Here is a 16,066-nt window from a genome sequence, read left to right on the forward strand (position 1 = left end):
TTTCAAGACGCCTTCCCGGGACTTCATAGGTAGCACCGTGGACCAGTAGTGGTCAAGACCATCGTGAGAGACCCAGCGTCGCTGCAACACCCCGTTGTCCATCCGAAGAGTGTCCCACTGAGTCCAGTAGGCTACATACAGTTACACAGTTAAATACATACATACATAGTTTTACAAATTTACATGATACATACGTGCTACATAGTTACTATATAAAATTATCTCCTTAATTCCTTCTATCCTTCCGCAAACTTCTTGACACATTAGGTTGTGTAAATTTGAAAGGAAATGAATAGGTGTAATTTTAGTAGAAAATTAACATGCGTTAATTCATTTTCTTCAACTTTGCAAGCTCTGTACTCTGTAGTCTGCATTGTGATCTCTAAGTCTGTGACTCTGTAATTAATAAAATATATCCGCAACATCCTCTTTGTGTGGTGCGGATGCGGATGCGGATGTTTCATTTATCAGAAATGCGGAGGCGGAGGCGGATGTGAAAAATTATGCGGATGTTCCGCGGATGCGGATATCCGATACATGACTATAATGCACACTTCAGACTCGGGTGAACCGACTATAGTGTAGTGTATATGCCTGATATGAGAAGCCAAAGTCCTAACCGGGCGCACGCTTGGGAACACGCTAATTACTCCCGGTCGCGACGGGGAGAACAATAGTTTCATCACCTGTATGTGACGAAACAACGTACAGCATCTAGGAAGCTACTTGTTTTTGCATAACCCTGAACAAAGTATTTAAGTAAACAAAGACACGTTTTATATTTGTACTCCTTTGGTAGTTTTCTTGTAATTTGATGTGGGAAACCTCGCAATTTGAGCAAAAATGTCTGGACCGTGTGCATGGCAAGCATCAGACCCACATGGACTTGAAGGGTTCAATAGGCCTACAAGTTTGACATAAGTAACCGGCAAAATCCTTGAGATTATTAGAAATAGACTTGTCAGTTCTCTAGAAGACAATAATATCAACACCCAGCACGGTATCAGAAACGAGCGCCAATGCTTAACAAACTTGTTAGAATTTATATATGAAAACTGGGATATCCACATCCCCAGTGATGTTATTTATCTAGACTTCCAGAAGGCCTTCGACAAGGAACCACAAGAGCAATTCCTTTAGAAGCTACTATCAGCGTGTATCGGAGTCACTCTGATTGCGTGGATGAGAGATTCACTTATCGATAGAAAACGAGTGTCACTCAACGGGCAGGTTTCCTAGTGGCTTCCAGTCATCACTAGTGGAGTACCGCAAGGATACCAGTGCTGGGAATCATTTTCTTTATATACATCGACAATCTAGAAACAGGACTGAAATCCTCCTTACTGGAGTTTGCTGACGACACCAAAGTAAGTGGGAAGGCCCTCGTTAGGGAAAATTAGGAGGCTACCGGAGGCCGGCCCGGAACTGGAACCCCAAAAGCTGTTGAATCCCTGCTTTGTGTTGTTAGGAATAGCCCCACTTTCCCAAGATAAGACTCGCCCAAAATTTTGTTGGTGTGAGGGTTTAAAGGTGTTTGCTGGGTTTTTTTTCTTCTCTTTTCTGTGTTGTTTGTTTGTGTCATTCAGTTCCGGTGTTGTGTGTTTCCGTCATTCATTTCCAGTGTTATGTTTTGTGTCATCTATTTCCGGCGTTGTGTGTTTGGGTCATTTGTTTTCGGTGGTGTGTTTGTATCTTCCATATTACGGTTTTGCGTTTGCGTCAGCCATTTCCGATGCTGTGTGTTTGTGTCATCTATATCCGATGTTGTATTTGCGTTATCTACTATATTCGATCAGATTTTCCGCGATGAAGTGTTTGTTGTGTTTGTGTCAGCCATTACCGATGTTGTATGTTTGTGTCATCCATTCCCGGTTTCGTGTGTTTGTGTCATCCATTCCCGGTTTCGTGTGGTTGTGTCATCTATTCCCGGTTTTGTGTGGTTGTGTCATCTATTCCCGGTTTTGTGCGGTTGTGTCATCTATTCCCGGTTTTGTGTGGTTGTGTCATCTATTTTCGGTGTTGTGTGTTTGTGTCATCTATTTCCGATGTTGTGTGTTTGTGTGGACGAGTCTCATTCTCCTCAGATAAGACTCGCCCATAATTTTGTTGATTTGAGGGTTTGAAAGTGGATGCTGTGTGTTGGTATTATTCTTTTTCCGATGATGTATGTTTGCATGATTATTTTTCGGTATTTCGTGCTTCGTCTGGAAACTTTTTAGGCTCAACCGTTTGTTATAGTTGTATTGTTAGTTGTTTCCAGAGTCGTTGTAGCAGACGCATTGGAAAATATCATGTCCCGTTTCATTTATATTTTCAATGCTTGTGCCTATTTCCACTTTCTTCAATAATTTCATCTGTGTTTTTAACATTTTCTTCATACCAGGCTATACTTGGAAAATATGCCGCCCAGTCCGCAACTCAATCCTTGCGACATAAGTAGGAGTGACGTTCTTTACGCCGGTCATCCTTACCCAAGCGAAGCCAACGCGATAAGCCTTATTCAGGTATACGATGGGGGTGTGATGGTGGGATGGACGCAGTTTATACGCTTGTCACCCTTATCCAAGCGAAATCAACATAACAAGTCTTATCGTCTCATCATGACTTTCACCGACCTCTCCTATCACCCGCCCCTGTGATAACTCTTGGCCTTGGTCTTACTGCTAAGTCAGAGGCTGTGTATTCGTTAAGGGAAGTTCATTATTCAGTAGTATTTTACTCCTGTTTGATTTTGTTTACATAGTTGCAGCGTTGCATACGAGAAATAAATTGCTGTCGTTTGTCATCGGTTACGTCTATGCAATCTTTTTTTTTCTTTTTTTTCTGCTTGGTTAACACCCGAGGGGTCAGGCAACGTGATTCAGCTCGGCTAACCATTCATAGCGTTCCTATATAAGGCCGCTGCCACAACAATCAATTCTATTTGTTGGTGGTCAGCCTTCGCGCAAAGTGTTCACCTCGAAGCGGAACATAAAGCTCATAACACTAAAGGGGCTCTCACACATTCCCGGTCCCGGTCGCGACCGTCCCCGATGGCTCCCGATAAGCCGGTCGCCGGTCGACCGGCTGTAAGATCGGGGATCGTCGGCGGCAGACCGCCGGTCTACCGCTGGTCGACCCTGAGGACCGTAGACGCAGCCGACCACAGCCGGTCAACTTTAAAATTTTCAAAGATATCGGCGATGCGCCCGGTCGACCGGCGGTCAGCCGCCGACACCCACGGCAGACCGGCGGTAGACCGGCGGTAGGCCGTGAGTGAACACCTGTGTCTGACCTGGGGATTAGCAAGGGAGGAAGGAGGAAAACGAGGAGGAACAGGTAGGAGGGAGGGATGAAGAGAGAGAGGGAGATGAGATAAAGGAGGAAGAGGAATGGGTGAAAGGGAGAATATATATATATATATATATATATATATATATATATATATAGAGAGAGAGAGAGAGAGAGAGAGAGAGAGAGAGAGAGAGAGAGAGAGAGAGAGAGAGAGAGTGAGGAAGAGAGAGGGAGGGATGGAGGAGAGTGAGGAAGGAAGGGAGAGGATGGAAAGAGATGAAAAAAGGAGGAAGAGAAATGGGTGAAAGGAGGCCCCGCGGGAGTCATCGGGGACGATCGGGACCGGGACCGGGAATGTGTGAGAGCCCCGAAAGTCCCCACCCCGACATTACGCTCTTCATCGGCTCGCTAAACTGAAATCTGTCTACACCTTTTGCTTGTTTTTACCTGCCACTCACACAACCCATTGCTCGGTCATCAGTGTTTCATAAGCATTATTGTTTATGTTATGTTACCTAGGGCGGCTGGGGGGGGGGGGAAGTCTGTATAAGAATATATGGAGTCTCCAAAAGGCCAGTAGGCCAATGAAAGGCAGCTCGTGCAAACCTAATCAACATAGCCTCCCTATCCATTTATGTATCTAACTTGTATGTATTTATCATATTGGCACTCAAAACATGACTCCCAAACCTGTTCCACTCATCCACCACTCTATTGATAAACCAACTTTTGCCCATGTCCTTGTTTAATCTGAATTTGTCCAAATGAAACTGTGTCCTTCCCGGTTCTTTTACCACCAAAACCTTTTTGACTCCTTATTAAAGCCCTTCATCCATTATGTTGGACGCATTCGTTGTCGTAGTTGAAAATACCAGGTGCAAGTCTTCTTTTCTTCATTCTGTTATATGTTCATAATTGCAGTGGGCCATTTCTACTGGCATATTTTCTCGTAATAACATTTAATGTCATTCCTCAATTTTTCACCTGCTCAAGTTATTCAAATAATCGACTTTTTTCTTTTCCTTTTCAAAAGGTATTTATCATTTCGTTATTCAGTGAGACTATTAACAGTTACTCTCATTTCAAAAGCAATTTATCTTCTTGGCGCTTTATAATGCATTATTTTTTGTAACATGTCTTCCTCTGCAGCAGCGCTTGGATCGTTGTCAAAATGAAGCGGTGGGCAGGTCGTGTAGCACTAGTGACGGGGGCCAGCGCGGGGATCGGTACCAGCGTGGCTCGAAGGCTGGTGGCTGAAGGCATGAAGGTCGTGGCCGTCGCTCGTAGGATTGATAGATTGCAGGTAACATTAACTAATGTGTTTTCCTCAGAAACTATTTGTTATACCCTGTTGCTACGGCCAGATTAGGAAAACTGGAGCATCCTCAACTTTTGATAAGAGGTTGCATATCTGATTGTGAGAGTGGAGGCGGTGGCTGAGTGGAGCGTGCCGGCACCGCGTTCAAGAGGACTTCGGCTGGCCGCCACCACAGCTGGGGTTTTCAGTCACCGCCGAGTGGCCTAAGACTATCCATATACTGTCCAGAAGACCACCTATGAACCCGGAATCTAGATTTTCTCTAAAAAGAGGGGCTCAAAGATGAGCTCCGGGGGGCAGCATGAGCCAAGCAAGATGGCGCCTCTATAAACACTTACCTGTGCCATAACGGGCTGGGACCGACCATCAGGCCCCACCAAGAAAGCCAACTGGCGCCATAGGTCGAAAAAAAATATACAGTACGTGCTCAGACACCCGACATGACCACGACAACTTATGCTGCCTTGATCACACATGCACACGTATACTGATTATAATCCACTCCATTTCGCATCTACATGTTTGTGACATACTGTGCACTAATAGGCACAGAAAGATTCTTATCACTATGTCGTTCCCTCATATATTCTTACTGTGTATTTTCAATTTTGTATTGTCTTCCCGTTATTAATTAAGGTAACGTTTCCTGAGTTGAAGGGAGGCAGACTCCTTTATCATTTCTTTTCTCCTTATTGCCTACAGGCAATGGGGAACGAGCTCAAGGGTAAGCCGGGCACGCTAATCCCCATTAAGTGTGACCTCACCAAGGACGATCAGGTGTTGAGCATGTTCGCACAGATCAAACGGGACCTGGGGGGCGTCGACGTCTGTGTCAACAATGCAGGATTTGCTATTCCTAACGATCTGCTGAGTAAGTGAGCGCTGCTCGAAGGCTTAGCTGTGCAAGGCTTGGCGGTATCGTTGCTCACACTTATGTTTTTAATGTGACATGTCCTAAAAGTTGTATTCCCCGATCATCTGCTATGCTGGTTACGCTGATGTCTTGTCTAGAGTTATATTTATCATAGACTTCTAGCCTCTATTTCTCATTCCGAGATGCTGACGCATCCCCCTCCCACCCTGACCTTGTGAGTCCCGGTGGCCGACTCGCCGAACACCTCATCCCACTCACATCCTTCCTTCTGCTTACGCCCGTTCTCTTGTGGTGCCACAGAGGGAAGCCCCAAGGAGTGGCGTGAAATGCTGGACCTCAACGTAGTGGCTCTGTGCCTGTGCACGCGGGAGGCAGTGGCCTCCATGCGGGAACGCGGCGTTGACGACGGACACATATTTCACATCAACAGGTGAGTGTGTGGTGGTGATACTGCATGCAAGTCACAGTTCCTTGGAGTGCAGTGTAGGCATGCAACGCTCAATTTAATTCACCAAACCAGTGCCACAGTGGGTGGGAAGGATACCTGGAGCTCTGTATAAAACTACCAGGTCTGGGGAAACGGACAGGTTCCTTCGGTATTGTTTTGTCACTCAAAATCCAAATATTCTGACTTCACCCTGTTTACTTACCGGTATCTGTGATGCCTGGAGTGTATAATAACCGTCGTAAATTCTAACTAAAGAATATACTATATAATGACGCGTTGAAACCTAATGTTTTTCCGGCTTTTGTGCCATTAGCCATAGCCTACCTCACCTTTAAACATAGATAGGAATGCAATAAATAAATAAATGACATCAACTTTATCATGAATGTCTTAAAACTTCAAGGCTGAAGTGTTGCTGAAGAATTGCTTTAGTTGACAATAATATATCAAGTTACATCGTTTATGGAGATCAGGATGTTCTTTAAAGAAATATAAAATTGTAATTAATCTGATAATCCTATAATTCTAATAATAATATATAAGATCGTAATTCTAACCAACTTTCCTATGAATTAATGGTGAATAATGACAAAATTATAATTCTAACCGACTTCGCTATGAATTATTTTTTAATAATGATATAAATTTATAATTCTAATCTACTTTTGAATTAATGGTGAATAATTATATAAAATTGTTACTAAACTAAATTGTAATTTTAAGCTACTTTGCTATGAATTAATGGTGAATAATGATAAAAAAAATTGTAATTCTAGTCAGCATTGTATTAATGATAAATGATGATTTAAAATTGTAATTCTAACCTACTTTGATATGTATTAATGATGAATAATGATATAAAATTGTAATTCTAATATACTACTCACAGATTTATCGATCTATCATACATTAAGATATTAGATTCATTGAATTATTTGATATATACTAATCTATGTAAGTTCATTTTCCTCGTTGATAAAATCAAGTATTCTTAGTTGTAATTTAGATTTCCAGTTACTCAAATGATTTAAGAAACATTGCAGAGAGAGAGAGAGAGAGAGAGAGAGAGAGAGAGAGAGAGAGAGAGAGAGAGAGAGAGAGAGAGAGAGAGAGAGAGAGAGCAATTCGGAGCTCAGCACATGCCTGAATTCCCATTGTTTCAAATTCGGCACATAATATTAGCGGGTATAATGTAAAAGATACTGGAAATATCAATCAGATTACTAGATATGACAAATCTGTATATTTTTTACTATATATATTGTGAATACTATTGGATTTAAGAAAAAAAATACTCTGGGTGTGAAAGGGATATATATATATATATATATATATATATATATATATATATATATATATATATATATATATATATATATATATATATATATATATATATATTAGTGACATTGGTATTTCTCTCTTGCCCCAACAGCCTTGGCGGTCATTGTGTGCCCAATAATGCGAGTTTCAGCTTCTACTGTGGCACCAAGCACATGGTGACCATGCTCACCGAAGCCCTGCGGCGCGAATTGAAGAATAGCAACATCAGGATAACGGTGAGTCGTGTGTGTGTGTGTGTGTGTGTGTGTGTGTGTGTGTGTGTGTGTTTTGCTATTATTTGATCGCGCTGTAAATTTGCCATCCCTAGACTGTATCCTCCCCGAATGAGTTTAGATCTCGTGTAACATCTTTGGGCACGGCATATTTGAATCTTCAAACTTTTGTATTGATTTGGACAGGACATATCACCTTGCATGACACATCTCCTTCGTGCATTTGAAATAATTCATGGAGAATTCCTGAGGGAATCTCAACCTCAAATCAGGGGAATGTCTTGCAAGAGACACGTGATGTTAATACAAGAACATTTTTTTGTTATTCATGCCTTAACTAATTCGTTTTCATCTATGTAATTTATAATTAAGCTGCAAATCATAATGAATTACAAATAAAAGTTATTGAAATTAAGCTTTGGCCTTTCAAATATACTTAACAGAGTGGTGCCAAGCTCATTGAATAGTTCAAGAGTTGTATTTTACAATTAATTCACTGAAATTCCTCTTAACGACTCCATTATAACAAGAATAATAGCAAAGAAGAAAAAATATGGCGACTTTATGTCAGTTGACGATACTACTTTTCTTGTTGAAGGGTAGTGCCAGGGCTTTCTAACAAATAATATCTTATAAATCCTATAAATCAACACAACAGCTGTCTGCGGCAGTGTTATTAATTTGAACCACAAAATCGACAATAATTAACACTATTCGTCACACTTGTCTGCATATTATTGATGCTGAGATCTGTTGTAGAATGGGGTAAGTGGGCCCGCTTTTTAGAGTTTTTCTCAATGTCAAATTAAAAGTAACAGACATTTTGAAAGTTTTTGTTCTTGAATAAGTAGAACAGAACTATGACTATCTGTGACAGTAATGAAATCCTTTTGCATATCATATATATGGAGGTACATGTGTTCAAACAGGCGGGCCCACTTACCCCAAGCTTTGGGGCAAGTGGGCCGACACCAAATAAAAGCACATTCAAGCACAAATCAGGTGCCTATCTCACCATCACTCCAGTGAATAGAGAGGCAGAGAACATCATTTTGTTCTTTACAAATGTTGGTTTGGGTAATTTGTTATTAATATCATGTAAATTAGTGTCCAAAATATCAGGATTTAAAGGTTTATCAAAGCAGAAGTGCTTTCTGTCACCACTGTGTTTGTTTCTCAAGTAATTGAGGCTCCAAATATCACTGGAAATCCTTTTTTCCGTTATTCCTACATAATGGAATAGGTGCTTTTTTGTCGAGAACCTGATCAGAACATAATCACCCTGTTCTAATGACATGGTCTCAGCTGCATTGCTGGTACCCTCTGCCTCGCATACAACATCATCATCAGGCTCAATAGGTTCAATGTCAGAAAGAGTGTACTCAGAGGTACTAGAATCAGGTGTTGGTGACCTTGTTTATTGTTTTTTAGTAGGATGCAGCTGGTGTACTGCTCTTGATGGACCTGCTGCATGTCGACTTAGAACCGTGACATCTGCAGTAGTAACACTTTTGCCAGGTGACACCAAAAGTCTTTTTGACCTAACAACAGCATTTGGCTTTGTGTTTGCTGCATATCGCAATTCTTTTATGTGATCAATGATCAAGGGACTGACCAAATTTGTTGCTGGTGACTCACCTTGGTGCTGCAGCCTTTTCAGCACTCGTGATTTGTCTAAAGGATGAATTCCTGTGGTTGCATAGGACTTAACAAGTAATTCACTCATGTTGGGCATGCCATTGCAGAGTTGCAGAAGAAGGTATGGGAATCATTGTTTTGGCAAGGTGGTGAAATGCTTATTAGGGCCAGACTTCCATTCTTTTAAAATTTTTCACCATGCCTTTTTCATGGGACCATATACACAAACATCTAAAGGCTGAAGGAGATGTGTGCTATTTGGAGGAAGCATCATGAACTTGATGTTATGCTCCTCACACTTGGCAAGAATGTCAGCAGACATGTGAGAGGCTAGGTTGTCCCCAATCATGGCTTTAGGCAGGCCAATATCAATTCATAAAGTTTCTGTAAAAATAATCAAAACTTGAGTTGGGGTGGGTCCATTTGCCCTGGAGGCTCTACACTCCTGCCTATTTATTTAATCTACCTAATATTTATGTAAAACCAACCTTAGGATATTTGTAGATCCTTGTCAAAATTTCAGTTCAGTCAAATAATTTTTTCGATGCCTGCATGTTAATTGTATTTCCCTGTCTGAAAAATTCCAAAATATATCAATTTACATAATGAAATATAACTAACCACCAGTTGGCTGTAGAGGCTTCAAATTTGGTGTGTTCATTCCTTAATTGTACCACTTTCTAATGGCTGTAACCTAAAAAGAAAAATATATACCAAAAATTATTAACAATTTTTTTTTTTAAAGTGGGCCCACTTACCCCTGGAAGGGCCCACTTACCCCATTCTACGGTACCTATCAGTAGGCTATCATATATTATTAACGAAATCGGAAATACTGAGTGCCGGCAGGTTGCCAGGGCACGATAATGCGCACCCCAGACTCGAACACCGTGACTATAGCAAGCTCTGCATATTATTATTATTATTATTATTATTATTATTATTATTATTATTATTATTATTATTATTATTGTTGTTGTTGTTATATATTTTATTATTACTATCAGTAGCATTAATAGTAGTATTATATCTCACAAAAAATATTTTAATATTTGATTTTTCTGTGATTATGCTGGATTATGATCACTTGCTTAGAATCATTTGATTTTAATCGTTCTAACAATGATCTTTAACCTTTTGTATTGCCTCCAACCTATGATGCTTTCTTCCTTTTTCTCCATGATATACTTAACATTTATCTCTCCATTTGGCTTCGGCAGAATACACTGCTCTTCCATGTCTTTCTCCAGCGATTCTGGCAGATTGCTACTCATAAAATTATTCACCAAAAGCACTACATTTTATTCCTCTTTTCTTCATCATTTATTTTGTGCGGTTCATTGCCCTAGATATGTATTTTCCTGTACTCTCAAGTGCTTCGTTCCCGATCATTATTTGTTGTCCTCCCAGCTGATCATTATGCATTACCTTCGTGATAATCAGGTCTACATCTAGACTGAAGTTGCTCATTCATTTTTTTTTTTTTTCCCAGACTCGCGTGTTAATAATATGTCATCTGCGAATCTAAGGGTGTCAAGGTCTTATATATTTTGATGTCCCATGTTATTTTACTCAGATTTCTTGTCAACCTATAAGCAAGCCATGAATATTTTTTTTAGATGTATTGTGTCACCTTGCCCAATACCCATTTTTTTTTTTCGCTTTTCTTGAAGAATTTTATTGTTGCCGTATTGTATATAGGTATATATGTATGTTTTTTTTTTTTTTTTACAGTAAAGAAGGCAGCTCAGAAGCAAAAATAAATAGAAGCAAAAAAGCCCGCTAAATACTGCTTCTATAAAAGAAAATAGAGAAAAGTGGCCAAACGACAGGTCATTTTCAGATAGAGAGGTATCTTGATACTCCCCTCTCAATGGGAGGTTACAAAGGGGTTGTAAGTGGTTGACCTGAATTTTTTTTCTATGATTTTTCCTCTTTTTTTTTCTTCTTATAAGTAAAAAGGTAAGGAAAAATTTATAAGTTGGTGTATTTCATTATGCAATGACGCCCCTCCCCGCGACATTTTGCGCTGAAATAGTATTATATATATATATATATATATATATATATATATATATATATATATATATATATATATATATATATATATATATATATATATATATATATATATACACAGTAGTTCATCGATATAACTGATTAAAGCGTGCAGGAAAAATACGGTAAATCAAAATATCCGTTAAATCGATGTTTTTTTTTATGGGTTTATAATTATACACACACCTATTAGTTTATTGAACCAACTGCTCTAGATTCTAGATCATTAAGAAGAGCAAAGTTGAAGGCTTGTTCACCAGGGTGGTCAGTGATAGAGGTTGAAAACTAAAGCTGATGGAGAACACTGAAATATAAGAGGGAGATTTCAGCGAAGGGAGAGCTATAGTCCGACTCAGCTATGAAGTCAGAAAAAATGTCAGATTGAACGGGGGCCCCTCGTGGAGTCCCGTACGTGGCCACAGCGTTAGAACCCTTCTCCAGCCTTCCCCCTCGCTGAGAGATGAAGTTCGACTGTGGAGCACACGAGAGCGAATCGGAGTAGCTGTCATCGTGCGTAGAGGTGAGGGAGGAAGTGACATGATGGTGTATTGATTGCTGACACGTCGGAGGTCACGTCTGTGTCACGTGTTAAGAAATTTATACAATTCATTGCCATTATTCTAAAAAAGCGTCACATTCATTGCACTATGTAGCATTATCTAATGTATACAGAATATTTAATACACAATTTCAAATATACTACATAGCTGACATGTGAAAGTGAGGGTGATGAATTGAGGAGCGCTTTGGGGAGGACCCCCCCCAAAAAAACTGCCTTCATATTTAGGTCGAACTAACGTCAAGTTCTGTTCCACTTTGTAGAATTAGGTGCGAGATATAAAGCACCGACGTATTTAGTGACAAAATGGCAATCAAGTCTTAGCCAAATAGTGGAAAATTCTGAAGAATCTATAGATCGTGGGCACGAGCGCAAAGGATATCGTTGCACATATAAACCGCACTGAAATTTAAGATGGATGTAGAAGGAGGGAGCATACTGAAAATTAAAACTGTTGTCAGTACCCTGAAAAACCACTATACCACAGATATGCATAAATGAACATATAACTACTATTGATATAATGTTTAACCAGAACAAAGCACCCGTGATGGGAGCACCTTGTTTATGGTTTGTTAAAGTTTGCTGATGCATGTCTAGACTCTCCTGTTACTCTTCAGAGCATCAGCCCCGGTGTGGTGGAAACGGAGTTCGCCATAAATGCGGGTTTCAGCGAAGAGATGTCCAAGCAGTTTTATAGTAATATGCCAAGCATACAGTCGGATGACGTCACCGACATGCTCATCCACGTGTTGTCTGCACCACCACATGTGCAGGTGGGTATTTTGCAATTGGACTCCCATAGCAATTTTTGGTTATCAGCCCTGGAACATCAAAAAGAGGACATTGTTCCTTTAGTTATGTTAAGCTTAATCCGAGGCATGAATGTCTATTACATATTTCATCTAAGCTTGGAACAGCCAAAGCCTGCGAAATTGGCTGATTTCTTTCTTGCTTTCCACCAAATCTTGTTAAAATGTCCTGAATAACAATATACGTGTTTATCATTATCAAGTAGAGCATTTTGCCCGGACTAGGGGGTAATGTATTGTTTTCATTAACAGGTCCATGAATTGATAGTGATTCCTACGAAGGCGGATTGAGAGCTGCCAACGAGGTTGCTGACTGGCTTCTTGGCTGACTACCTATAACTCCGGCTCAACTAAACGTGCGGTTGTGGGCGGGTTCAGCGTATGGGATCCCATGTACAGCGGTGCCGCGCGTCTCCTAGCCATCGATGTAGAAATGTTCTAATATAAGTAAAACCATGGAAAATATGATCAGCAAATATGCATACACAATTAATCATAGTATTATAACGTATGAAAGAACAGTTAACTTATTATGGATAAGATATTTATAAGCATATAAAGAAACGTGGCATACATATTTTACAGTATTGCTAAAAAAATGCTATACTTATTATTGAGTTTCCCTTACGTTTTGAGATGGGTAAGTAGTTTCACAATTATATTTAGATTATATCGTGGAGGAATGTACGTTAAAATAAGCTGATGAAAAAAAAACATTCAAATCCTTGTGACGGTAACACTCCTGGGCATCACCCAGACACTCCCGGCATCCACACAGGTGGAGAGATTTTTTGTTAGTATAATTTCCCACAATTTCTGTATTATAACACAATAAATCAGGTTGAATAAACGAGAGAGAGAGAGAGAGAGAGAGAGAGAGAGAGAGAGAGAGAGAATACAAAAGAATACAAAGGAAAAGCAAACAGCAACAGACCTCTTGGTCCTATGTAGGCTATTTGTTGTTTCTACCATCTAATCTAATCTACGCGTCAGTACAGCAGTACAGTACAGTACAGCAAAGGTAGAGAGAGAGAGAGAGAGGCAACCAACGTGGTGTTAAAAACGTGTCAGCACTGTACTCTCGCTTATTCCTTAGAGACCTACGTCCCAGCCGCACGTTTGGGTGAGCTCTCTCTCTCTCTCTCTCTCTCTCTCTCTCTCTCTCTCTCTGCGTGTGTGTGTGTGTGTGTGTGTGTGTGTGTAATGCAAAGAACATCTTTGACATCATAAATACGAATATATAGTTACCTTGTACTCAATTTAACAATTTACCCTTTCTCTCTCTCTCTCTCTCTCTCTCTCTCTCTCTCTCTCTCTCTCTCTCTCTCTCTCTCTCTCTCTCTCTCTCTCTCTCTCTATCTATCTATCTATCTATCTATATATATATATATATCTATATATATATATATATATATATATATATATATATATATATATATATATATATATATATATATATATATATGTTGTTCGTTCATTTTCATTAAACAACATTGTCCACTCACAAAAAAAAAAATCCAATGAAAAAGTAAGTGCATTTAATAAAGCTGATTTAATGAATATTACCTGATATTCAAATGCCTGTGATTATGGAGTAAATTATTTGTTTGACAAGTAGGTACGTAACGAGACTTACTGAACTGTATTACAAGCACTTCCCGTTGGACACTATAACAAGTAAAGAAAAGCATGTAGGCAAGCTTTACATTACATCTGCTATTAAGAATTCAATTAAACACCGTAACAAACTTCAAAAACTTTATGCCAAGTGGCCCCTTACATATAAAAACGTTTTCAAATCCTTTAGAAATAAATTAACAACGATAATAAGAACTGCCAAAGCAAATCACTATAAAAACAAATTAACAGGTGACGGAGGGGACTCCAAAAAGACTTGGCCCACCATAAAATTTAAGTCTACTCGGTAAAAAACAAGCCAAACTTCCTTCAGCTTTTATATTCAATGGTGATACAGTAACAGATTATATGAATGTAGCGAACACTTTTAATAACTGTTTCAGCAATATTGGTAACACGTTATCTACGAGCATCCCAGAGACCCAAACACCTTTTACCACTTATCTCCCCGAATCAATTCCATTTTCTTTCTACTTACGACCCACTATTATACCAGAAGTTAAGTCTGTCATTCTTAATATAAAAGTCTCTTCCTCGGGACATGATGATATTAATATTAAAATGATCAAGGAATGTTGTGACCTAATTTCTCCCTTTTTAGTTTATATAATAAATACATCTTTTAAAGAGGGTTCTTTTCCAAGTCACCTGCAGATAGCACGTATTGTCCCACTCTTTAAGAAGGGAGACTTCATTTCCGCATAATTACAGACCAATCTTCATCTTACCTAGCTTTAGCAAAATTTTTGTAAAAATAATGTCCGTAAGACTAATGGATTACCTGTCAAAACACTCACTCCTCACCTCTGTTCAGTATGGCTTCCGTCCTAAGTATTCTGGATTTCTGAATTAGAAGTTCACCATCTATGTCAAAATATTTACAATGCTTTGGATGCAAAAATGCTTCTATTAGATAAATTGTTTGTTTATGGAATTCGTGGCAGTGCGCATAATTGGTTCAAGAGTTACTTAGCACACAGGAAACCATGTAACATCGTTTAACAATGTGTCATCGCCATATAATAATACTGCATGTGGTGTGCCTCAGGGATCAATTCTTGGCCCGATTCTGTTCTTAATTTATATTAATAACATATAATTCATAGCGGCAATAAATTAAAATTCCTTTTATTTACTGACGATACCACAATTTTCATTCAGGGACATAATCTTGAAAATATTACAGACACACTAAATACTGAGCTTATTAATGTATCAAATTGGATCATGAGTAATAAATTAACATTAAATATTAACAAAACTAAGTTCATGGTTTCTAGTTCACTCACGACTCTGCCGATCCACACATCTATAAAAAATAATAATGAATTATCATTATGAAATAATTAAATGAAAGTCTTGATTTTAAATTTTTAGGTATAACCATCGATAATAAATTAAAATGGAAACAACACATTGACATGGTAAAATCAAAGGTAGCCCTTGTTCCTCCTCAGGAGAGCTGAATTCTAGTCCTACGTGACAGAGACCTATATTGGTCCTGATTTCAAGCGAGATTGGAAACTTGACTTTTCACCGTCTTCTCTGAGGCAAAAATACTCCTTGACCTCGGACGTTCTTCAGTGCTTTCCTTTGCAGCTTGGAGAGTTTAACGTTTGAAAGGTATCCCATAGTTCCATATGGCCCTCAAGGAAGTACCGAATACATTGAACCGATTTGAAACGATCATTGCATACTCATGGGCATACGCCAAATTGATCTTTCAACAGGTGTTCAGTTTGCTTGATTCAAATATATCAAGAATTACGAATAGGCAACGTCGCAAAACTACACCTTACCTTGTGGCAAACAAGAAAGTTGCGGCTCTGGAGACTGCAGGACTCAACACTGGAGTAGTTGACAACAAGAATTATATAACGTCCAGGTTTTTG

At 39.3% G+C, this 16,066-nt stretch overlaps 1 protein-coding gene across 4 annotated transcripts; it reads left to right on the top strand.

Moving 5' to 3' along the window:
- Window positions 1–1,210: 1,210 nt before the first annotated feature.
- On the top strand, window positions 1,211–13,442 carry LOC127006127 (dehydrogenase/reductase SDR family member 11-like). 4 transcript variants are annotated; one of them, XM_050875650.1, is made up of 7 exons: window positions 1,211–1,367; window positions 4,423–4,576; window positions 5,294–5,462; window positions 5,766–5,895; window positions 7,349–7,472; window positions 12,345–12,500; window positions 12,789–13,442. In XM_050875650.1, the coding sequence occupies exons 2-7, from the start codon at window positions 4,445–4,447 to the stop codon at window positions 12,825–12,827; spliced, it is 750 nt and encodes a 249-aa protein (XP_050731607.1). In that variant the 5' UTR covers window positions 1,211–1,367; window positions 4,423–4,444; the 3' UTR covers window positions 12,828–13,442. The 4 variants fall into 4 exon arrangements, with proteins under 4 accessions (XP_050731607.1, XP_050731609.1, XP_050731611.1 ...); XM_050875652.1 differs by having other exon boundaries at window positions 1,224–1,367; window positions 4,426–4,576; XM_050875653.1 differs by lacking the exon at window positions 1,211–1,367 and adding an exon at window positions 3,304–3,318.
- The last annotated feature ends 2,624 nt before the right edge of the window (window positions 13,443–16,066 follow it).

Source organism: Eriocheir sinensis, chromosome 32 (genome assembly GCF_024679095.1).
Source record: "Eriocheir sinensis breed Jianghai 21 chromosome 32, ASM2467909v1, whole genome shotgun sequence".
Taxonomy (NCBI): domain Eukaryota; kingdom Metazoa; phylum Arthropoda; class Malacostraca; order Decapoda; family Varunidae; genus Eriocheir; species Eriocheir sinensis.

Coding starts and splice junctions, on each gene's coding strand:
- LOC127006127 (XM_050875650.1), top strand. CDS start 4,445: ATGAAGCGGTGGGCAGGTCGTGTAGCACTAGTGACGGGGGCCAGCGCG. Junction 5,896..7,348: donor CACATATTTCACATCAACAG/GTGAGTGTGTGG, acceptor TTGCCCCAACAG/CCTTGGCGGTCATTGTGTGC. Junction 7,473..12,344: donor ATAGCAACATCAGGATAACG/GTGAGTCGTGTG, acceptor GTTACTCTTCAG/AGCATCAGCCCCGGTGTGGT.